The sequence below is a fragment of the Diorhabda sublineata genome, chromosome 6 (assembly GCF_026230105.1).
Source record: "Diorhabda sublineata isolate icDioSubl1.1 chromosome 6, icDioSubl1.1, whole genome shotgun sequence".
Classification (NCBI taxonomy): Eukaryota; Metazoa; Arthropoda; class Insecta; order Coleoptera; family Chrysomelidae; genus Diorhabda; species Diorhabda sublineata.
This window is the reverse complement of record NC_079479.1, coordinates 10,152,725-10,179,554: the sequence shown is the minus strand read 5'-3', so window position 1 is coordinate 10,179,554 and position 26,830 is coordinate 10,152,725. Positions and strand designations below refer to the sequence as shown.

Sequence of the window (26,830 nt, the reverse complement as noted above, 5' to 3'; positions counted from 1 at the left end):
GTCGCTTATAAACTTTCGTATCAGATATTTGGAATTTTTGTTTCCAAAATGTAGGGCAGGATTTAGAATTTTGGAACCCCTGCACTGTTTGAAATTTCTTTGGTAATTTCACCAAAAACGTGTAGGAAGTTTATTACGAACAATTTAGAAAATATACTAAACAAAATAATCCAATTTAGATTGAGAAAATAACAAAACATTCCATAAAATGCTGCATTAGCAATCTTACTCTATAAATTTTTAATGTTGGAACTAAGCACTCAATTAACTAGAGCTCAGTTTGAGAAACATACAAAATATTGTTTTTTAAATTTATCATATAATAAGCAAAGTATCTTCCTCTACAAGCTATTTTATTTCAAATAGAATGATATTGTTTATTCCGATTGAAAATCTAAATTTATTTAAAGAAAGATGCTCAAGTTTCTAGACTCAAGCATAAATGCAAACGGTGTAGCTACACGTTAAAAATTTATTTGGTAATTTTACCAAAAATGTGTTGTTTTCTTCTTATTCTCAATTTACTATACAATAACCCATGTAGGGGCCTTCAGACTTGAACGACGGGGCTTAGCTTGGGCCAACGCTGGGAAACCCGGCCTTGGCAAACCGATAATGGCACAAAACTCGTTAAAGTCTGGGTAACTTAACCCCGGCCATTCTATAGTCCGTCTATATAACTTTATCTAAGCAACCAGGCCTAGTCTAGGCTTGCAAACCAAGCGAGGGTGTTCCACCAAGTCCTGGCCAATAACGGCTTCCAAGCTAGTGCCAAAGCTGTACATAACTGGCCCAAGTGTGGGCCTGTACTGGACCCATCTTAAAATCCTATATGGGAAACAATCTATATGTCTCTCTGAATCGGAAACTTACTAAATTTGATTGAAAATAAGAAGCTTAAGTGCTCTAGACTCAAACATAAATGCAAACGGAGTAGCTAGCGTCATCTCTACAATGTTTTCCAACTCAAATCACAAAATTTTACAATGAAATACAGAGAATTGTTATAGAAAAAGTAAACAGTTCCGTATAATTACTAACCAAGTAAGTTTTCTACTCTATGGTCGTACAATTACACCATCTCAGTAAATTTTCTCCATTGTCCAAGAAAACTACTCAAATTGTATTATAGTTTGATTTCGCTTACACTGACTAACAAAACAATAGTAATATTACAGAAAAAATTTACAGTGTAGAACCATTTATTTAATGTTTCCATAGTAACTAAAATCACAAAAAATTTTTGTAATTTTATAATAAAATAATAAAACAAATCTTCAAATTGCCGGTTTACCCATAGAATGCTTTATATAAATTTTGAATAAGTTAAAAGTGTATTACGGACCTGTTTCTCTTTTGATCGACATTCCTTATTATGTTGTGACACTTCATATAAAAGAATTTTAACAATGTGGGTACCTACCTCAACATTTTTAATTTTCCTATGAGTAGATTTTGATAAAATAGTTTGTGGAAATGATTGATTATAGAAAAAGGTGAAAATTTCAAGTTCTATATTATGTATAATTTTGATTATTAACAAACTAATTGAAGAAAATAAACTTTATCACAACTAAGTATTAAATAGCTTCTTTTATTAAATAATACCACGTATTATTATATACAATTGATTGGTAATGTTAGTTCGATGGAATAATATTATTTAGTAGTTGTGTCAAATGTAAGAAAACGTACAGTATATTCTAGCACAAGCGTGTAGTGATGCATATTATTCACGAAGATGAAATTTACTATACGAACAGCGGGCGAGGTCTATACTTTGAAAAATTGAACAGATTTTTAGCAGCTAAGGCTTTTACGAAATTAGTAGTAGAAAAAAAAACAACGGCGTCGTGTTCTAGGGGTTGAATAAAAGTTATGTGCATAAAATTCAACATTTTTGGAGTTTACTCCTTAAGAATCGATTTGCATATATAAGGGGCCCGGTATGAGAAAAATTTGAGGAGTAAAATCTATCGATGAATGACCTCGTTACGTTTTTGGTGCGCACCCTATGATGCGCAACTTTCTAATTTGTCACTGTCAACATACTTATATTGCTGTTTTTATTATAAATACCAATAATTAATATTGTTATTGTGAAGTTTTAATTTTTATCATTGTGTTCCGCTAAAGTGAACTGAAAGTATTTTCAAATAACTATGGCAGAAAGAGGTGTAGATGATATTGCCGGAACATCTAACAAACACGTGGTTGCAAGGTACGTTATAATTCATGTATTATATGTATGAGCATGTGCAATTTGTATTTATTAAATATTTTAATAATTATCGATGTAGTTCATATAAATATATATTTGAAAACGACATATAAAATTAGATAATCAACCCAATATGAATTATCGAGATTATTGACTATTGTAAAAAGTTTAATGTAAAATATTTCATCGATTAGTGATAATAAATGTATATGAAATGAATAAATTGAATAAATATATATTTATATATGTATATTATTTTCATTAATTAACAAATTTGCCCTTTTATACAGTATCAATCTTTTTTAAGTTAAATAAACTCTTTTTGCGTCTGGTTAGACTATCTAACTCAAGGAGTAAGCTCCAGTCGTGCGTCGGAGCTGACACACACAATTTTTGTCAATGCTTTATTTTTTTAAACAATAAAAACACCAAAAAATTGGTACAAATTTTGTTTTTTTGCTTTTTGCAATATTGTAGAGAGTTGAAAAATCTTCAAAATAAGCTCTTATAAATTAAATTTCGATAATTTGTTGCTTAGATATTTTAACCGAAAAGAGAAAATTTTTTTAATTTTTTAAATTGTTTATAATTTGTTTAATTTCAAATATAAAGATTTTTTATTCACTGAAAACCGAGATCTCGATGTACTTAATCAATGTTCCAAATACGGGCCCTGTGGCTCCAATAGTTTTTGCAAAATGGCAATTAAACCATAGGAGGCCCTTTTTTTCAAAGGGCCATTCCAGTTCACCGGATGGTCCTATCAAGTCGCGTTGGAAAGAAGAAAAATTGAACTAATAATCCCTAATCTCAGTTTTTTGAATATTTTTTTGACCTCAAAAAAGTGTTCAAAAAAGGGATGAAAAAAAATTATAAATAATTTATTGTTTTTCAAACATTTTATAAAAATATCGTAATACCAATGTCATTATGACGGCTTCAATAATTTTATTTATTTAATAATTGAAAACAATTATTCATTTATGTTATACGTAGTATTAAGATTCAAGATAAAAAATTATTGTTTCACAGTATTAGGATACAAATAAAAATACTTTTATAAACAACGTACAGAAAAAGGAGTATTTTCAAAATTTTTTGTATAAAATACGTTCAAGTGAAGCAGTAAATACGAAATATTTCCCCAAAAAATTAAGTATTTGCACCTAGAATGCAAAGTATTTTATGCCAGTATGAATAACTGTTTGTTTAATTAATAATAAATCTTACAAAAAATTGCAAAATTCATATAGGGGAAAATTATTAATTTTAGCAAAAAACTAATGTGACAGCTAATTTTAGCTGAACGAGTTATTCCAGTTAAAAAAAATCAAAATCGGCCCAATAGTTACTGAGATAATTAATATTTTTCAGCACTCCGCAGATTTGAAGTGTGTGGGACAATAATTGAACGTCGTCTTTGCTTCTTTTCATTATCCCCATTCCTCCGCTGTCGCAGTGTCATTTATACTGCTACCAAATGCACATTTTCAATAATAGATTATTGAAACTTTTATTGATAAAAATTTCAAGCTTCTCCTACAAAATGACGCAAAAAACATTCCTTAATATTGAAAAACAAAGCCGCAGTAAATTTGAAAAAAAATGTCTAACTTCGCCCCAAATTAAACTGCCAGCTTTCCGAATATGTCATTAGTATCACGATATTTTTATAAAATGTTTAGAATACAATAAGTTGTTTATAAGTATTTTTTACCCCTTTTTTGAACACATTTTTGAGGTCAAAAAAATCCAAAAAACTGTGATTGGGGATTTTTAGTTCAACTCTTCTTCTTTCCAACGCTACTTTCCAAATGATGATAGGATCATCCGGTGAGCAAAAATGGCCCTTTGAAAAATAGGGCTTCCTATGGTTTTTAGAGCATTGATTAAGTATATCGAGATCTCGGATTTTAGTGAATAATAAATCTTCATATTTAAAATCAAACAAATTATAAACAATTTAAAAAATTTTTTTCTTTCGTTTAAATTATCTAACCAATAAATTATCGAAATTTAATTTATAAAACCTTGTTTTGAAGATTTTTCAATTCTCTACAATATTGCCCATAGTAACAAAGACGAGTCTTGCATAGGTTCAGCGCAAAACGAAAAAACAAAATTTGTACCGATTTTTTAGTGTTTTTATTGTTTAAAATAATAACGCATAGACAAAAAATGTTGAATTTTATCCATATAACTTTTATTTAACCCCTAGAACACGACAGCGTTGCTTTTTTTTCTACTTGTAATTTCATAAATGCCCTGGCCTATATTCCAAGTGTGGCTATTAAATAACGAGACTGCTGATGAAAAACATTTTATTTTGATATTATATCTTCTTCTTCTTCCTGCTGTGTATAGCAGCATTGCCTGTTTTCCTTCACGTCATTGCCTCTGCTCAGTCACCTGGGAGGTTGTCACTCCATCTTTTCCTAGGTCTTCCAATGTTTCTTTGTCCTGCTGGCGATTTGTCCCTTGATATTTTCACAATTCGTTCTTCCGTCATGCGGTCAATGTGCTCATTCCATTTTATCTTTCTATCCAGTACCCAGTCATTGATATTATCTATTCCGCATGTTCGTCTTATGTTTTCACTCCTTTCTCTATCCATTAGTGTTCTTCCCGCTTTTCTTCGAACTATTTTCATTTCTGTAGTCTCCAATATCCGTTTCGTTTTAGAGGTCTCAGGTCAGGTCTCTGCAGCATAGGATAATATAGGTCTGATTGCGGTCTTGTATATGCGGACTTTTGCTTCAGTTCGAATGTATTTATTTCGCCAGATTGTGTCATTTAGGTATGCTGCTGCTCTTGAGGCTCTTGTAGCTTGTAAATATTATCTATATTTATATATTATCATTTTCAATATAATCTCCTTCCCTTTACCTACATCTTACATAATTCAAAACTATTTCAGGTTTTCTGCGATTTTCCTATAACTTCGTGAACCGATTTACCAAATAGCCGACGATAATACAGCCGCTGCTGTACTCGCCCTTAAATTACCCCCTTCCCTATTAAATAATGAACAAAAGACACAAAAAAAATAAACAGAAACAACAAAAAAACATACAAAGAATATATCACTTCGCTACAAATGCTTCGGGAAATTGGTGAGTAAAACAAAGTTGAATCTGTCTATCCCAGGTTCAAACTTAGCTTGGAATTTATTATCACGTCGCTGCAAACTAGGGTTGGAAGCGAACTGCACAAGGACTTGAACCAATTCGAACTGCTGTGGCTCCCGCACCGTCATGTTTAATGCAAATAATATCGTGCAAATGCACCAAAAATTGCGGAGCTGCCTGCGGATGCCGAAAAGCTGGTTTGAAATGTTCCATTATTTGCTCCAATTGCAGAGGCCAAATATGCGACAACGTGCCAGATATATTAGATGCCATCGGAAACGAAATAGAAGAAGACCCAACCTTCGATTCGTCTCCTTCGGATATGGCGGAGGCAGAAGAGACAGATTTACAAGGCGATGAGGGCCTTCCGTCGACATCGAAAAAAATAAGACTCGTCCCGTAAAATAATGCGCCACTTTTTATATTATAACAAATATCTGAGTCCGTTTTTTTGAAACGGTTTAGCGATTTTTCGAAAAACTCAGATTTACGTTAAATTTAAAAAAATAAAAAATTCAAATTGAATACCAGCCTTCATATTCTTCTATTAAAAAAGAAATCATTTTAAATATTGCAATATATGATAATATACAATATAAAATAGCATAATACAAGCATAACGTTAGTTAATTATTAATAATAATATTAAGAAAATTCTTACGATGTAGCGTAACTAAATATTTAGCAAAAATCGTATTGAAAAAAGCTGGGAGCGCTATAATTAAAAACCTATGCGTTATACAAAATAAAGTTTCAAATAAAAAAGATGGAAAATATTATTATCTACAATAATGATCTCTACAGTTTTTGTTGTATGATGCGTGGTTGACGAGATATTTAATAAAACGTGTTTTTCAAGATGGCGGCCGAAGTAAAGCCCCCTCCCATTATGCTCATTTGGATTTACATTCATGGGACCCCCTGAACATATTCAAAAAGAAATAACTATTCCCGTACGTTTTTTACAAAAACAAATTGTCTCTTTTGTTCGAAAAAATGCAGTTTTTTCAGGACGCGCGCCGCTTTTTTTTCAACAGACTCACATATTGTTCTTTTTATTGTAGATTTGAACATTCAACGTGTTAATACAAATATTTTGGACGACCTTATTGTTGTTCAAATGTAATAATTTTAAGAACCAGTTTTGCTCGCACTTTTCGCATGTTAAAATTTTTATACAAAATTTGCAACGGCTACACACATTTGTCTACAGACTCAGTAAACATCGCATTCGAAAGTCTAACAAATAGGTGTCTATTATGTACATTTATGTTGTGATAAAATAAAAAAAGTTCAGTTAGTTATATTTTCAACTGATCTTGATAAAAGGATATTTTATATGATTTTACAATGAATAAAACATAGTTAATCAAAATATTGTTTATCACAAATAGTTCCGTATAATCACTATCCAAAATAAGATTTATAATCAAAGATCTTCAAAGATCTGAAATTTTCTCAACTGTCTAAGAAAATTATTCGAAGTGTATTATAAAAGAAGTCTTTTACCTGCTGATTGGAAACTTTCTCGTGTTCAATCTATACAAAAAAAAGAAGAAAAAAGAACGGTTATTAACAACTACTGTTCGATAGCTTTAATCCCAGTTATTACCAAGGTCATGAAGAAAGTCGTTAACCAGCAAATCATGTCTTGAGTCTGCTACCACCATCAGCGATCATCAATACACTGGACATATCGAAGACTTGTGACAAAGTTTGGCACGTCAACCTTATAAATAAGTTAAGATCATACGATTTGTCGACCTCACTTATCGACTGGCTTAGTAGCTTCCTCAAATACCGATCCATCCAATTCGCTGATTATCCCCTGGGATGCATCTTGTCAGTTACTTTCTTTTTCCCGCCACCATCATCAATATCAGTATTGAAAACAATCTGGGGTGGACTGGAAACAATCTTATTGAGTTTAATGCAGCAACGACCTAAGCAGATGTTTTTGCAAAAAATGCTGAGACTGCAGCTCACGATTTGGTCTTGTCTGGTTATAAAATATCAAATTCGCTTGTTTGGTGTTGAGGCTGGAAGCAATTTGACCTGGTGGCGAATTTGGATCTCGACTACCCTGAGGATACTTGACTGAAGACAGAAGAGATCAATTCGACTTATAAGCGATTTGGAGGTCAGTTCGGAGCAAAAAAGAAAAGTCGCTGACCTGACTCTGTTTTACGAAAACTTTCATGGCAGATGCTATTCCGAACTGTCCAGCATAATCCCACCCAGAGCAGTTTTTTCAAAACCTACCCGACAGACAGACGTGGCTCGTGAATACCCAGTGTGCCTGCAAACGTCCAGAACGTCAATTAATCGGTACAAGCCTGTGTAACCAGCTACCAAGGCACGTCTTTTCTGAAACTAGAATCTACAGAAGTTGAAAATCAATGTCCACAGACATCTCCACTCGGCAGGCACCAATCGAATCACTTGTAAAAGGGTTTCCGTCTTTAAAATACAGTCACAAAAAAAGAATTTTTATTTATTTCAAACCAAACGAAAATTTCAAACATTTACCTGGATTTTTATCACAAAATGAAAACATTGTAGTGAGACTTTTATATTTTAATTCCCAATAGTAAAGCTACCGGTTGCCCGTGTAGTGACTGATTATACCACGGGGAAGTCGACATCTCCTTAGAGGCCAATTGTAGCGATGTTTAAATCTTGTAAAATTTAAGTGGTATGACATTTTTATGACGCGAACAAAACTGACGTGATAAATTGAGCTTTTCGATGTTTCCGTTTTTGAAACGAACAAACGATAAGTTCGGAGAATCACATACAATGGATATCTATGCAGGGCTCAAGTAAAAAAAATAATTGCAAGTCTACAAGAAGTGATTCAACTAAATTTTTAGCATAATTGAAGAGAATAACTTTCGATTCAATAAAAAAGTTATTCACAATTAATCAAAAGTATCAATAAATTGAAAAGAGAGAAGTAAGCTTCGTTATATTTAAGATTATATACAGTACAAATTTGAAAGTAACGATTTTAATCTTGATATAAAATGAAACAGTGCATTACTCCACTGGATATATTGTATTTGCTTAGTTCAGTCGATATCGACTCCTTGTACAGGACGATACAATATTGGGTATCAAAAAATACACAAAAACTATTCGATCCTTTAGAAATTTACAAAAAACTTTTTTTTCGCCCACCAAAGACTTTTCTTCCATCCATTCCTATTGTTTACTATCAATTTCCCCAACAATTTCATTTTTGAATTGTTCAAATTTCTTCTAAGGAATAAAGGATTCGATGCACAATAAAACTTGTCATTCTATATGATTCAACAAGAAGCTGTTTTGACAGCACTGATATGGATATGTCAAATCTGTCATTGTCATCATAAAGTTTGACATTTCTAATGAGAAACGTGTTTTCATACAAGTACTATTTGAATTGTTTACAGATACTCGAAACACACAGGATCAATTTCGTAAAGGTTCTTCAAAATCGACTAGAAAACATCAATGCAGAAATTGCAAGACCGTCATGGGACTTAACGTGAGATTGAGGTATACCTGGGCATTAGTTCTACTCGCAAACATTCAATATTACATGAACATTCAGAAGAAATGGTGAAAAAATTACAGTGCGGGACGTCTGTAATCATGGATCTACGAGAATGGTCCCCAGAAGTACCTCGGCAGACCTAGAGATTGCGCTAGCTGCCACCGTAGTAGAAAGTACACAATATATACAGCATTTATTTCAATTTTGAAGTCGCCACGTTTAGTACTTGTTTGGCAGAATTTATAAACATGGGAAAAAATGGTCATTAGCCCAACCTATGTAAAAACTGAATTAGGGTGACTGCTTTTTCGTTATCAACAGTAAAATATTGGGTAGATAAGTTTAAAGAGGCCGTACGACCTGCGAAGACAAGCATTGCACTGGTCGACCAAATTTGATGACGACTCTAGAAATGTTGAAGAAAATCCACAAAGCGGTACTGAATGATCGTCGAAGAACAATCAAAACAAGGGATTGAAGAGGGAGAGCCGGTTCCAAATAAGGCAAAGACAGTTGCATTTGCAGGCCAGGTCATGGCGTCGATTAATGAATGAAAATTTGAATTGCAACCTCATCCACCCTATTCGCAGGATTTAATCCCCTCGAATCATTTCCTGTTCCCAGACTTGAAAAAGTGACTCGGTGGTCAAAGATTTTTCAACAATGAAGAGGTGATGTCGGCGATTACTGACTATTTTGAGGAGCTTGATGATTCTTATAAAAATAGTAAGGAGCTAAAAGGAAATTACTTTTTTTTCTCCGTTAGTCCAGGTATTTCTGGGACCATCTTCATAGATAAATATGTACAAAAAAAGAGCAAGTTCATTGAATCGAAACGACTTTCATTGCAATTATAATCAAAACATTTTTATAAGAATCACATACATATATTGTGTTTTTAAAAATAGCTAAATCGTATACTGAAAAAATCATCTATTTTATCATTAATTCGATTCAATAATAACTTTCCTTTAACTAGAATTTTTAGCACAAACGCGGCAACAGCCAATTAATTTTTTTAATGGCTCAATATAAGCTGTCTGCTAATGGTTTCGTTCCCACGAAACAAAAAATAATATTAAATAATAACGAGTGTTCCAGATTTCCTTGCAACAATTAAGTTACCATTAATTCAGACATACCTAAATTAACTTTAGATTATATAATTTACGATCCCCCGAGGGTATTTTATACACGTCTAGCTACTGTTTCAAATTATTTCGCAAAACATGTGTTCTAACCTCAAATATCAATGCCCAAAATAAAAAATCTTTTTTAAAATATATTTACAAAATCAAAATTACAATTTAACTATCTCGAAAATTCTTGTTCGGCATTACAAAGTTAAAATAAAAAACTTATACGGAAATAAGTGATTGCTGATTTGTTATTTGACATTCATCGATTGCTGATTTGTTATTTGACATTCATCGATTACTGATTTGTTATCTGACATTCATCAATTACTGATTTGTTATTTGACATTCATCGATTGCTGATTTGTTATTTGACATTCATCGATTACTGATTTGTTATTTGTCATTCATCGATTACTGATTTGTTATTTGACATTCATCGATTACTGATTTGTTATTTGTCATTCATCGATTACTGATTTGTTGTTTGACATTCATCAATTACTGATTTGTTATTTGACATTCATCGATTGCTGATTTGTTATTTGACATTCATCGATTGCTGATTTGTTATTTGACATTCATCGATTGCTGATTTGTTATTTGACATTCATCGATTGCTGATTTGTTATTTGACATTCATCGATTGCTGATTTGTTATTTGACATTCATCGATTGCTGATTTGTTATTTGACATTCATCGATTACTGATTTGTTATTTGTCATTCATCGATTACTGATTTGTTATTTGACATTCATCGATTACTGATTTGTTATTTGTCATTCATCGATTACTGATTTGTTATCTGACATTCATCATTTACTGATTTGTTATTTGACATTCATCGATTGCTGATTTGTTATTTGACATTCATCGATTACTGATTTGTTATTTGTCATTCATCGATTACTGATTTGTTATTTGACATTCATCGATTACTGATTTGTTATTTGTCATTCATCGATTACTGATTTGTTGTTTGACATTCATCAATTACTGATTTGTTATTTGACATTCATCGATTGCTGATTTGTTATTTGACATTCATCGATTGCTGATTTGTTATTTGACATTCATCGATTGCTGATTTGTTATTTGACATTCATCGATTGCTGATTTGTTATTTGACATTCATCGATTGCTGATTTGTTATTTGACATTCATCGATTGCTGATTTGTTATTTGACATTCATCGATTACTGATTTGTTATTTGACATTAATCGATTACTGATTTGTTATTTGACATTCATCAATTACTGATTTGTTATTTGACATTCATCGATTGCTGATTTGTTATTTGACATTCATCGATTACTGATTTGTTATTTGTCATTCATCGATTACTGATTTGTTATTTGACATTCATCCATTACTGATTTGTTATTTGACATTCATCGATTACTGATTTGTTATTTGACATTCATCAATTACTGATTTGTTATTTGACATTCATCGATTACTGATTTGTTATTTGACATTCATCGATTACTGATTTGTTATTTGACATTCATCAATTACTGATTTGTTATTTGACACTCATCGATTGCTGATTTGTTATTTGACATTCATCGATGACTGATTTGTTATTTGTCATTCATCGATTACTGATTTGTTGTTTGACATTCATCAATTACTGATTTGTTATTTGACATTCATCGATTGCTGATTTGTTATTTGACATTCATCGATTACTGATTTGTTATTTGACACTCATCGATTGCTGATTTGTTATTTGACATTCATCGATGACTGATTTGTTATTTGTCATTCATCGATTACTGATTTGTTATTTGACATTCATCGATTACTGATTTGTTATTTGTCATTCATCGATTACTGATTTGTTGTTTGACATTCATCAATTACTGATTTGTTATTTGACATTCATCGATGACTGATTTGTTATTTGTCATTCATCGATTACTGATTTGTTGTTTGACATTCATCAATTACTGATTTGTTATTTGACATTCATCGATTGCTGATTTGTTATTTGACATTCATCGATTGCTGATTTGTTATTTGATATTCATCGATTGCTGATTTGTTATTTGACATTTATCGGTTGTTGATTGCTGATCTGTTATTTGACATTCATCAAAGAATAGGTACAGTGACCTCTTTTGAATACTTGGAAAAGTATGAAAAGCGAATCAAATATACTATGCTACCTAAATAATAGTACCCACGTTAATATATTTCATGGAAACTTGGGTAATGAACAAAAAGACACAAAGTAGAATAGTAGCAGCAGAGATGAAACAACTAAGGAATATAACAGATAAAACGAGGATGGGTGGAAAAAGAAAAGAGGTAATTATAGAAAAGCCGAAACAGGAACCAATAGGAATCAAAATAGTTTGTTTAAAGATGATGGTACGAGCACATAAAGAGAAGAAGACTATGAATCCTAACAAGCAAAAAGATATCTACTATATAAAGAGAAGAAAGGGAAGAGACAGGTACTAATTTGAAGATGAGCTCATCTTTCATTAATAATTAATGACATTTGAGTCTTGTCAGTCACACAAACTGCTACTTTGGTCACATTTTTAAGGTTTTTTAATTGTTATAGAAGAATCTTTCTTCTTTCTAAGAAATCGAAATTATTAATCCCTTGAAAATTAGACAGGAATTGGAGTTTTGAAAAAATTGATTTTTACTTTTAAAAAACCGAATGGAAAATTAGCAGTAGCAGTTCAAATAATTTTATGGTTGATGGTCTAAACAAAAGGTAACAGTATGATAAACCCCACCACGACGATCATCATGAAACTCTATACATAGATTATAGATGATACGAGAAATCGATTCATCATATAAGAAATGCTGACAGATGTCGAACCATGGATAACTTTGTCCGATATCATCTAGATCTAGCTATCTATCATAACCTAACCTAACTTAACCTAACCTAACTTAACCTAACCTAACCTAACTTAACCTAACCTAACCTAACTTATCATACTAGTGCCAAACAAAAATAGCGAAATTTTTTTTTGAGATAAACAATTATGTAACAGTTTGTATTTGAAAACTCGAAGGAATTAGAAATATCGACAAGTTTTTTAAGACATGGATTTTAAGAAAGTTATAAAGTTGATATCATATTTGAGAATATTTGTTGGAAATCATCAGATGTCAACTCAAGAGGTTGTTAATCATACATTATTTCTAATATACCTTTAAACAACAATTATTAATTGTTGTTATTATTAATACGCCTTATTTAATAACATACAAGTTTTAAAAATGTGATCTGAAAATGATGACAGCAACACCTTCCTCTAATCGCTTTTACTGTCGGGCTCGACAAGATCAAAGTAAAGGACACACCGCTATGACATGCCAGAAACACTGGGAGGTCCATGTCAGGTCAGGCGACTTCTCGATGTGATTTATTTCCACCTTTTTTTTACCGTATAGGAATCGAACTAAAGTTACGTTTAAAAACATTGTCCACACGTACGTTGCATCAATACGGTAATTTCGAATACTAAATTATTTGCGAGAGCATCTTTATCGAAAAAAACCAGAAAAATCATAATTTTTATTGTAAAAAGTCTGTTATTTACAAACTAGCATAGATGCAAGTGGTAATTGTTAAATATTTCCTTTTGTTCATAAAATAAATTTTAATAAAAATCCTGGATACAATTAAATAAATCAAAAGATTTTGAATTTAATACGAAATGATGATATGCGTGAACCAAAAACATAAATAGTGTCTGAATACAACTGTTTTACAAAAGCGTGACTGCTTGCAACGTAGTAAACTAGCAGTTCTAAGGATGCAAAGAAGATATAACGGAAGAAACCTTCAGAAGAATCTATCAAAACCTGAGAACCAGCCCCAACATCCAACTGAGGAGCTGATGTGCTACATCAAATATGATTAAAGCTGATTTTCAAGGTCGAAAAAACAACTAAACCCCTACCAGCAGTGGACACAAATGTAAGAATAAGAACAAAGAAAGAAGAAGAAGCATCTATTAGAGGCCCGGTTAAGAATTTGCCTCTTCAAGAGGCTGCGATAACCAAACATCCTACTATAAATACTAGAACCGAAAAAAAGGCACTAGCCCTAAGAAAATAAGATAATAGTCCACAAAACTCATGTAAGAAGGAAGGAAAGCTCGCAGCAGAAAAAACTGACTACCTTATGATAAGAGATGTGGGGGTGGATGTAAGGTCTTTCCGGATTGCATTGTTGCATCTTTGATCAAGGCGGGTTTGGACTAGGTGTGCGAATGTGAAGGGAAAGCTCTACCAGCGTACTGTACCAATCAGTGCTGGCAGGACAAGACCAAAGTAAAGGACACACCGCTATGACATGCCAGAAACTCTGGGAGGTCCATGTCAGGTCAAGCGACTTCTCGATGTGATTTATTTTCACGTCTTTTTCTATTCGGTATAGGAATTGAACCAAGTGCAAATTGAATGTACTAAAACGTACTCCACTTATGTCTCTGTGGACCTGTAAGGTAAACTCCAGCTGTTTCTTGTTCATTACTTTCCTGTATCTTCCAATCAATGCTGGTTGGCCGGAGGTTCAGGATGAAGAATTGGGCTCTTTTTTGCTTTTCGCCTTCACCGATTAGTCAGGAACCAAAGACTTACGTCTCTCTGCAACAGTGTAGGGAGCCTACTGTTACATAGCCTGGCGCTTTACACTGTGTCTCAATTTTGACACGTTCTACTTTGATCTCCACGTAACAGTTCCTGGAGAGCTTTCGTGGTGAAAGTTGTCGTTCCATTCCATGCGTGTTTAAAGCTAAGCAATGATGGTCACAATAAAATTTTTATACTACTTGTCATGTATGGGTTTTACAAAGGTCGGGAAGCCTTATTACTCTGCTTTTAAGTCTGTCGACTTATTTTATAACGAAATGGCTTCAACTCTTTTGAGTTATGAAATACATTCACTCACGAGTCTTTTCATTCACGAAACCAATGAAAGGACAAAAACTGTGTCTAATTATCAAACTGTTCGTATCCCGTCTTTGGAAATATAACAGTTATTGGACCTATCATAATTGAAGAACAGTTTTATATTTCAATTTCATCGCTTTTTCACAATTGTTTCATATCTTTGCTTAAATTCATTCGCTTATTACAGGTCAGGGAAGAGTAAATCAACTAGGAGGAGTGTTTATAAACGGAAGACCGCTTCCCAATCACATAAGACTGAAGATAGTGGAAATGGCAGCTGCTGGAGTTCGACCTTGTGTCATATCAAGACAACTCAGAGTGTCACATGGATGCGTTAGTAAAATTTTAAACAGATATCAGGTGAGATTTTTTAGTTTTTATGTTCGAAATTAATAATCACAAAAGTATTATAGTCGCGTGGAATTCTCTTCTTTCATAAATCCACGGTTACCACTTTATTATCCACTAGTACCAAGATTCGTTTTTCTTTTCATGATATTTTCTTGCAGAACTATCTGTTCCTTGGATTCTGTTACTTTGATCATCTTATTAATTCGTTTTTTTTTAGTGAATTATCAATAGATAATACTAAAGATAGCAATAAATAGTTTTTTCTCCTTTTTAAATTGTGAACAATGCACTTTGACACTGTTTACGTAATTAACAATAATTATCAAAAAGGTATCGCTTGTAAGGTAAAGGGTTGTAAGCCAACTATACAATTACAAACCATGTATCTTATTTATTAAAGAAGCATCCTATGCACATTAATTTTCAACCACAAACAAAGGAAATTCTTGGAAAAATGCTCCACGTTCAGGATTTATGTTTGACTATGAAAAGGGTGGATTTCAGCATAGAGTACTCACACCATAATGATGATGGAGAATTTAATACCTCAGATTTTCGTTGAGAGTACGCCAAAAGCACGGTTTTTTGAAGTAACATTCTTTTTTTGAATATAATTTCTTAGTGCATTGCTTCACACCTCTTTCTAGATTTTCCTGGTGATTCCTTTTTGATAATAAACACTCAGCTCAACGTTGTCTATGAAATAACAATGATCTTGATGCTATAGAAACTGGTCAAAATAATTTGAATAATCTCATGCCAAAACTATCTAATCAAAGAATCAAAGAAATACAAAAAAACTGATATACGAGGTCTGGCTAATAAATAACGAGACTGGTTAAGAAAGAGGTTTTTATAATAAAAAGTATTCTACATTCGAATGCTCCCCTTCAATATATTCACCTCCCGTCGTCATTTTTTCATTGATTGAAGCAGAGCTGGAAGTCTTTGGTGTGCGTCTTTAGGAGCTCTGCTCGGATCCCTTTCAAAGCAGATTTTTTCTAACCTTTCAAGGAAATCTGAGCACAACCGTTGACGGACGAGCTTTTGGTCATGTGCAATTCCTCGTGTACAATTTTTCTAACCGTTTCTCTATCGGCGTTTACAGCCTCGGCAATTATCCGGATGCTCATTCGATGATGTGTATGCACAATTTAGTTGATTTTGGTCACTGTTTCCGAAGTTGGAACAGTCACAGGACGACCTGGGTGCTAGTCATCTTCAGTACTTTATTAGGGGCCTCATTAAATCGCTTACACCACTCAAAAACACGCGCACGAGATAGAGAATTGTCCCCATAGGCTTCTTGCAACAATTTATTGATACAACTATCACTAATTCAAAATAACTATACTAGTCTTATCAATAAAATTGTCTACAAAAAACGTATCAATACTTTTTTCTCTACGAGCCACTGTTTATGAGATATAACGATTCGAAAAATTTTCCCCGCAAGCTATGAGGTAGTTAGGGTATCTTTTTAACGTGGTTTCCTCACTGCATCTCTTTTGCAGTTGCAACAAATTTTGTTCGGCAGTTTTTCCAGCTGATGTATTGTTGTCTGTAGGGTTGGACTTCTCCTATACAGCTAACGTACTCCAAGGAAAACGAAGATTCCTCTATTGGAAAAGTTCATGACCACCGTTTTGTAGAATTCACAAGATTTGATCTAAATCTTCTATCTGAAGAAACCCGAAATTATCACAGGCCTCTACTATGCCGAATTATTATTTATTATTAATTTAGACAACGGCGAAGGAAAAACGCAACGGTTCACACTTCTATACTCACCATGGTCAAACTGGACCAATCGGGCTATAAATGCTACCTCATTCACCATATTTCCCTATTTGACTCCCTTTGATTTTTGTAAATTGAATTGAAAAAAGTCTCTCGTTGTATTATAATTCGAGTCAAATCAGGACATCATCTCCGGAGTTTGCTTAACTCGAGAAAACGTATTTGTAAGATTGGTTAAAAAAGTTTTTTCAAAAATTTTTTCAAAAATGTTCGTTTTTCTATTGTAGGCCAAGTACTTATCAGACCATCCTCATATGAGTATCTCTATAATTAACAAACATCCGTAAGTTTTCAATTAGAGCGTGATTGGTACACAAACAAAGAATATTATTTGTTTATATACGAGGGTAGTGCATAAAATAGGTTTCACAAGGAATTAGGGATGCTAGGACCACTGTTGAACGGAATTTATCGAAAAGAATTCAGCTACCCGCTGGGTTTATGAACCAACTTCTTTATTTCTAACGTGCATAACGTTTCGACGTTTCAAAGTTGTGATTTAATCATATTTTCCGAGTTATTATAAAGAAGGAGATTGAGTAAAATGACATTTTCGTTGTATTTTATTACATTGATTGAAAGAATGCGAAATGAATGTACGAAACTCGAGTCTAGCGAAACGGTGTATTTCTTACAAGTGCGCACAGGTGTTGCTGATGAGAACGAAACTAAAAAAAAATATGTTAATCGTAAAAACACTTTTTATGTGGCATAACAAACGACCGGTCGTGTATTTCGATAATAAGTACACTCACATACAAACATTTTCGATTTTTATTGGTGTGACTGTTGATAAAAAAATAATAATTAGATGAATTTACGACTTTGGATCGTCATGGTACTTCTACTATAATAACTCGGGTACCGAGAAACAGTTTAAGAACGAAAATAAAATGAACAGTTTCCAGGAATTTTTATTCGAATAGAAAACTGTACGGGATATTGAAAAATTAAGTAGCATGTAATATAATTTCATACAGATATCAAAATATTGAGTTATTTTTTGAACACAAATATAATATAGAGTCATTATTCCCAAATTTGACCAGGTATACCCCTAGGTGTCAACAGGAAGCTCTACAATAAGAGTGTATTGAAATTCTATAGTTAGATTTGATTTTTTGGGAATAGTATAAAATAAAACTGATAATAAGTTTGTTGAAAATGGTTTAAAAGGGAAAAAATCTGCATTATAGAGCATACAATAGTTCTTCTAATAAAATACCCCTTTTTGAATAGATTTTAAACATGAAAAAGCTGTGGATACTAGCTGAAGCTCAAATAGATGAAGCACAAAGGAAGTTAAGCAAAAAACACAGTATAGAAGATCATGTATTTACAATTGAACAATTAATAGAGGTAAAACGGAGCGAAATAGATATACATCGCTTTCTTAGACCTACAAATAGCTTCCGAGTGTAAATAACAGTTTCAGATAGGATGAAACATAGAAGTGTACCTTAAAGGTAGATAAACATAACCAAAGTCTATTTTCCAACAACAACGACTATGTCAGGAAAAAAATTTAGAGTATAGGGTAGTGAACACACATAGAATATAGAGTAGTGATTCCCAAATTTGTCCAGGTGTACCCCCAGATGTCCACGGGAAGCTCTACAATAAGAGTGTATTGAAATTCCATAGTTAGATCTGATTTTTTGGGAATACTATAAAGTAAAACTGATGATAAGTTTTTTGAAAATGGTTTAAGAGGGAAAAAATCTGCATTATAGAGCATACAATAGTTCTTCTAATAAAATACCCCTTTTTGAATAGATTTTAAACATGAAGAAGCTGTGGATACTAGCTGAAGCTCAAATAGATGAAGCACAAAGGAAGTTAAGCAAAAAACACAGTATAGAAGATCATGTATTTACAATTGAACAATTAATAGAGGTAAAACGGAGCGAAATAGATATACATCGCTTTCTTAGACCTACAAATAGCTTCCGAGTGTAAATAACAGTTTCAGATAGGATGAAACATAGAAGTGTACCTTAAAGGTAGATAAACATAACCAAAGTCTATTTTCCAACAACAACGACTATGTCAGGAAAAAAATTTAGAGTATAGGGTAGTGAACACACATAGAATATAGAGTAGTGATTCCCAAATTTGTCCAGGTGTACCCCCAGATGTCCACGGGAAGCTCTACAATAAGAGTGTATTGAAATTCTATAGTTAGATTTGATTTTTTGGGAATAGTATAAAATAAAACTGATAATAAGTTTGTTGAAAATGGTTTAAAAGGGAAAAAATCTGCATTATAGAGCATACAATAGTTCTTCTAATAAAATACCCCTTTTTGAATAGATTTTAAACATGAAAAAGCTGTGGATACTAGCTGAAGCTCAAATAGATGAAGCACAAAGGAAGTTAAGCAAAAAACACAGTATAGAAGATCATGTATTTACAATTGAACAATTAATAGAGGTAAAACGGAGCGAAATAGATATACATCGCTTTCTTAGACCTACAAATAGCTTCCGAGTGTAAATAACAGTTTCAGATAGGATGAAACATAGAAGTGTACCTTAAAGGTAGATAAACATAACCAAAGTCTATTTTCCAACAACAACGACTATGTCAGGAAAAAAATTTAGAGTATAGGGTAGTGAACACACATAGAATATAGAGTAGTGATTCCCAAATTTGTCCAGGTGTACCCCCAGATGTCCACGGGAAGCTCTACAATAAGAGTGTATTGAAATTCCATAGTTAGATCTGATTTTTTGGGAATAGTATAAAGTAAAACTGATGATAAGTTTTTTGAAAATGGTTTAAGAGGGAAAAAATCTGCATTATAGAGCATACAATAGTTCTTCTAATAAAATACCCCTTTTTGAATAGATTTTAAATATGAAAAAGCTGTGGATACTAGCTGAAGCTCAAATAGATGAAGCACAAAGCAAGTTAAGCAAAAAACACAGTATAGAAGATCATGTATTTACAATTGAACAATTAATAGAGGTAAAACGGAGCGAAATAGATATACATCGCTTTCTTAGACCTACAAATAGCTTCTGACAGTGTAAACAGCAGTTTCAGATAGGTTCAAACAAAAGAAATGTACCTTAAAGATAAACATTATCCAAAGTTTATTTTCCAACAACAACTATGCCAAGAAAAAAGTTTAGAATATAGAGTAATGAACACACATAGAATATAGAGTAGTGATTCCCAAATTTGTCCAGGTGTACCCCCAGATGTCCACGGGAAGCTCTACAACAAGAGTGTATTGAAATTCCATAGTTACATCTGATTTTTTGACGAATTGGGAATATGATATAAATGTATCAACTAAAAGTGATAATAAGTTTTTTGAAAATGGTTTAAGATGTTTATGGTTTATAAAATCACCTACCTGCTATTGTAAACGGGGATAATTAAGCTATTCAAAAGTGGTACATGTTAGGCTTTAATAAATATTTTTTCTATTTTTGGACGGGTATTTCCGTTTTAAAAATAAAGGTCAGAAACTAAACGTATATTAGATTTATTAAATTTTTAACAGAAACTTAGTGAATCAAACTTTACGATGTAATTGTTTTTAGGAAACGGGATCGATACGTCCTGGTGTGATTGGCGGTTCCAAACCTCGAGTAGCAACTCCAGAAGTAGAAAGTAGAATAGAACAATATAAAAGGGAAAACCCTTCGATTTTCAGTTGGGAAATTCGCGATAGATTAGTCAAAGAAGGAATATGCGATAGAAGTACCGCCCCCAGCGTATCGGCTATATCGAGACTTCTTCGAGGAAAAGGAGGAGAATATGAAGGAGACGGTAAGTGGTTTTGACATTTATGCATAATTCAAATGAAGTGTTTGACACACAAACAAATGGTTCACAGTTGGAAATGAGGATGGCGCCACTTAGCGTTTTTTGAGAAATATTTAGCTACATGTACCAAATACGACGCTGTTAAACTGCTCTGATGAGACATAATAACGTCGAAACTAGTCAGTAGTTACACCCTCTTCTTGCATATGCGAGTCATTAGGGTTGTTAATATCGACAAAAGGGTCGATTTACATCACGCTCTTAAGGGGTTGTAATTCAATATTCGTCCTTTGAAGAACGGCGACATACATTTTCGATATATTGATATATATATGTTGGGCGTGGAAACGTCATCTTCACATAGTTTTTTTAGGTTAAAAATTGAATAGTGTGTTACTTATATTTTACGAATGTCTGATGCAAAAGGAAGTTGTAAGTAGGCGCGGAGGGTGTTCCTAGCCTAATTCAACCTAACCTAACCTAACTCAGAAACAGAGAAAGCAGCACTATCGGCAGTACATTGCTGAATTACTTTTCAAAACAAATTTCTCGTAGGGTTTCTTATTGGGAACGTGGCAATGAAACACCAAAGTAGACTAACCTTAATATATTTTCCGAGCTTTCGAATACTTATGTATTCATCGTCTGGGTAATAATTAATTAAGATTTTCGGTGGTTTTGAATCGTATTCTTGTAAAAAATTTTGAAATTCATAGGTTTCAAAATTCAATATTCAAATTGACGTTGCTAGAAATATTTAAAAAATTTTTTGAACAATATCTGGAGGTGTATTTTTAACTTCTAAATCTTTGTATTGTATTATAATCAATATGAAGCAACTCTGAACTATTTTAGTATAAAAACAAAAATAAAACTATTTAAATTGTGTTTTAGTCGTTGTCTATATGGTAAACATGGCGTATGAAATTGACATGTAACAATTCTTGGTTGATTTGCGTTATCATAATAACATTTGAAAAATATTTTTCATTATAATGGCGAAGATTTCTCTTTGCGTGTCATATATTTATTGGAGAGGGAATAAAAAGATAAGGATTAAAAATCAACAATTTTATTTAAAATTAGGAAAAAAGCTGAAATTTCGATTTTGTTTTCGAATTAGTCGAAACGGTTCAGAACAAAAGTATTATTATCGAAGGTCGAGCAAGAGAATGGACCCCACCTGCGCTATCTACCTGTCGGTCTGAGACACCATAAAAAACCTAATAAATCATTTTCTTTTACACCTAGCGACTCTCCACTTATGTATAATAATAATTACCTTCTACATCAAACAACACGTAACGCGTTTTCTATTGAATTATGCAGTTTTAATTCGAAAAAGAAAAGAAGAAATTTAAAAATTCTACAAAAAGTTATTAATAAATGTCATGTGTTAAGCTCGGAACAACGCTGAAACTGATCTAGATAATAATACCGTGAACAAAGCGTCGGAGCCGTTGATGGGAATGCGAACTTCTTATTAGTTCCTCGAATTTATGATGTTTCTTGTAAAAAATGGTTTAATTTGCTTGACGTCTACTTCCGTTGTTTTCTAGGAGTTCAACAATAATAACGGTCGCAAATGTATTCTAATTTATGCATACAAATTGAACATGTGCACTATTGACTGCACACTTTAAAGGTAAAGTACGTAGGTACAGTCAGTGGTGGGCTCACCAGCAAGCTAAGTAGGCTGTAGCCTAGAGTGGCAGATTTCAAAGGGCAGACAATTTTGTTCAAAATTTTTACACAAAGAAATGGAATTCAAGAAACCCTACAAAATGTATTGGATGCTACGTAATTTGACAATCGCTCGAAAAGAAACTCGTGTCGATTGATGTAAAAAAATATCATCCGTTTCATCCAATTTATGACTCCAAAAATAAACAATAATCGACTGTATTGGTTATTTAGGACGAACCAAATCCAACGAAAATTGTTCGCGCACCGAGCTCTTAGGAGTAAATGGATACCATTCTATTAGAGCAACGTAAAACGATAAATTCTGAATAGTACGCCAGCATTTATTTGTCAAAATGTTCGAAAAAATCGGAGAAACCGATCGCGGAAGAGGAATCATTCTCCACCACCAGCCTCAAACGGTTTCCCTGCAACCTGGTGAACCGGTTCTTCATCCAAACACTCGATAGGGAATAATGCAGCCGCAGCTGTACTTAATTTGAAATAAACAAAAAAACCAAAAAAAAAAAACAATAAAACCCTCAAACATAAAAAAACTAGTAGGGCCGTTTTTGCTTACAAGCTTCGCTTCGTTTTCATTCGGCTAAAATCTCCCGCTAGAAATAGTTAGACAAACACAACCCAAAGAAACCATCATAACCTCAGCCCTGCAGAGGAGCTATTCCTATACCAGGGCCTACTCAAACAAACCACAATCCTCCTTTTCCTATCAAACTTTAACAAACGAATCTCTCTCTTTTACCAACCTCAAGCATCAGTTCAAACAAAAACTTTTTCCCATAAAGGATTTTACGATGGGTCCAGTGTAGGGACGAGTATGTATAACTCTGGCCCTAGCTTGGAGGCCGTTATTGGCCCAGACTTAGCCTAGACTGGTCTCCATCCCTTGGTCTGGCTGGTTGCTTGTAAAAATAGATTTTTAATATACGAGGATATATTGAAAAATTCTTATCCCACTATAGAACCAAACAAAACTTCAATATCAAAATATTTCATAACTCAACATATTCTCCTCTTAATTGGATACATTTATTACAGCGAACCTGCAACGTCTCGACCTTTCAAAAAAAATGTTTCTTCTTGTTCTGCAAACCAGACCTCCACAGCTTTTATTACCTCCTCGTTGGAAGAAAATTTACGACCTTTTTACGAACTTTTTTTCAGTTGTGGAAAGAGATGATAGTCGGACAGAGTTAAATCTGGTGAATAAAGGGGGTGTTCTAGTAATTCTAACCTTAAGGTCGAACGCCCACCAAAGTAACGTGACGTGTGGCGTGGCAAATGAAGTAGCAAGTAGCATGTGTATCAAAACAATGTAATTAATAGATTTAACGCCAAATAAAGTGATACGACTGTGATATGACAAACTACATGTTACTTCGGTGTCATTCAAATGCAGCATGTTCCATTTTTTGCCACGTGTTACGTGTTTTTACCGACTAGAGTGACAAGTGTTTTGAAAAATATTATTATTTTAATTATTTTATTAATTTTCTAACTTTTCTTTTCATAATTTTCTAAGTTAAAAATGGAAGACGATCCAGATTTTAACATACATTTTATTGGTGTAAACTTTCGTCATCCGATGAAGAAGAAGACATATTGACAACTGGTGTTACTAGTTTCTAGATACATAGGTAGGCGTTGTGTCACACCATTCGTCATTTTGTTGTTACGTGTTTGCTATATCACTTGCCACGCCACACGTCACGTTACTTTGGTGGGCGCTTGGCCTAAGTCACGAAGTTTTTGCATGGCAACATGAGATTTGTGTGCAGGGGCGTTGTCCTGCAAATACAAAACACCTTTGGATAGCTTTCCGCGTCTTTTCTATTTAATTTTTTCCCGTAGAGTGGTCAGTAATGTCGAATAGTAATCTCCAGTTATTGTTCTACCCTTATCCAAAAAATCAATCATGATTACTCCATGGCAATCCCAAAAAAGTAAAGCAAGAACTTTTCCGGCAGATTTTTCTACAGCTACACATGTTCCTGTGAGGAGATATCGCTAAAAACATTATTCTAGCCCCATCACTTATTAATCTGAAAGTTGAAAGAAACTAAAGACGCTAAACAAGAATTGTGATGCATTTCAGAATGTATTTGCAAACAATATTTTCAAATAATGTAGGAATACTGAAAGTTTCAATGTCTCTCATCTATTAATGAAAACGCTGCTTAGATGTCACAAGTTTTTGGAAAAATATGAAGTGAAAATCAAGAAGATGAGAATTATGAAATATAATAACTGGGGAAGTATGAATGATGAATAGTAGGAACATTTTTATCAAGATTTGAGGGTTATTGAAGAATTTCATCAAGGGTTCTGGGATGGAAATATATTTGAGGATTACTAGAGTTTATTTCAGAAATGTATAGAGTAATAAATTCTCATTAGGTATGCAAAGGGACCACAGAGTGACCAAACGAATATTTAAGCCGCTTTTATAGTTTGGCATTGATTTCATTGTAAAATTCTTTCTTTTTATCAAGTGCAGGAAGTACCAACCGGGTTGGGGTCAATATATGAGCTTAGCCTATTGTTATCCATTCACAAACACTGAAAATAGTGTATTAAAATATGAGAAAAAATATAAAAGTTAGGCTAAAATTGGCCTCATTCTATTATAGTTTTTAATGTTCATACCAAGTTCACCAAGTTATCTATCAACTAGTCAGCCTTAAATGACCCCAATCACAGCTCTATATAGAAAAATTTTTTCCTATATCAGTGTTAATGCTAAAATATCCTATTTTTCCACTGAAATAACACGTTGAGTAAAGTACTTCTAATGGCGATAAAAATGTGTATTATGGATCCAATAAATTTCTCTTAATTAGCTTTGTTTTTTTTTTAATAATATGAATTATGTATTGTAACTCAGAGTGTGTACTGATCACACTGAACAACAACAACACGCACGTTTCGATAACGAAGCTTTCATCTTCAGATACCGAAGGTAAACTAGTTTAATGGAGACGATAACTTGTTTATCGACCCGGCTATCAGTGAATGTAATTATGAGTGTTGGTGTAGTGGTAGTGTAAACAGTGTGTTCAGTATGAATATCACCAACTGTACCATATATTCCAATTCAATACAATACAATATAAATGTATTTGAATCAATCTTCTTCCTTATCCAACGTTCTGTTAATTTATTTTAACATGGTTAAAATCTATTGATTTTTCAGAACATAGGCAATTAGGATTGATAAAAATTGATATTTATAGTACAATTAAACACTTTTTGAAGTCGTTAATCAAAAGATTTTCAATCTCAAACCATTTCTATAAGTTAAATAATTAAATATTCTAATTTTTATCTTCTTTTATGCATAAAAGAATTTTATTCATAAAAAATTATTACTTTTAATGTTAAGATATCTATTATACAAAATTTGATATAGTTATTCAGAGTTCTGCCAAGCCTGGCTGACTATAGGATGGCCAATGCCGGGTTTCCCAGCGTTGGCCCAAACTAAGTCCCGTCGTTCAAGTTTGGGGGCTCCTACTTGGGTTTGAACAGTCAAAGCATCGATTTAATGGGTAATCCGCCGTACAGTCTTTGTTTGGTACCAAATGATATCTTCTGATACACGCATATCAAAAATAAATTGCGAGGTGGATGTTTTTATGTTTTTCTACAAACCACTTGGTTCAAACGAATGCAAAAGTGTATTGGAGAATATGTTGAGAAACAATATCCAATTACTTATAATTGTTTATCGGAAAACTTAAGTAGCATCCAGTTCTGGTAATTATATTTATTTAGTTTCCATACTCTGTCAGAATTTTTTATATTAAAAATACGGGGATATTATTGTTTATTAGTCTGAAAATATAGTTGCCCATTCGGTCTGTTACTATGTTCTTACATTTGTATATACATCTCCGATCCAATGTTCTTCTAAAAATAGACGGCAAGAATTAAAAAAAAAACTATTCGTAGCAATTTGTTACGTCATTCCGGGACTATTAACTAACCGCTTTTAAAGTTACCGCTCTGTGTAATCTGACACCTTTTTTCTGTTCCCTCTCTCTCTCACTCTTTCCTTCTTTCTTCGAGCTGCTCTGTTACATTTAATATTACAACTGTAATTAAAAACTAAATAGGTTGATTTTTTTTTCTGTTACCACTCCTGCAATTTTAACGTTCTAGAAGCTATTCAATATTATACAGCTGATAAAATGCAGTAGAAGGGTGGACTTTTTTTTAATAATTACCCTAAATATAAG

The 26,830-nt window shown here is 33.0% G+C and overlaps 1 protein-coding gene across 1 annotated transcript in view; it reads left to right on the top strand.

Moving 5' to 3' along the window:
• The window catches only part of LOC130445203 (protein gooseberry-like), a 50,974-nt gene that overhangs the window by 1,994 nt on the left and 22,150 nt on the right, over positions 1 to 26,830 (top strand). Inside the window, exons 2-5 of the mRNA XM_056780747.1 lie at positions 4,125 to 4,137; positions 9,654 to 9,658; positions 15,145 to 15,317; positions 20,663 to 20,891. Of these exons, the coding sequence (XP_056636725.1) occupies positions 4,125 to 4,137; positions 9,654 to 9,658; positions 15,145 to 15,317; positions 20,663 to 20,891 (420 nt within the window). The remainder of the gene's footprint in view (positions 1 to 4,124; positions 4,138 to 9,653; positions 9,659 to 15,144; positions 15,318 to 20,662; positions 20,892 to 26,830) is intronic.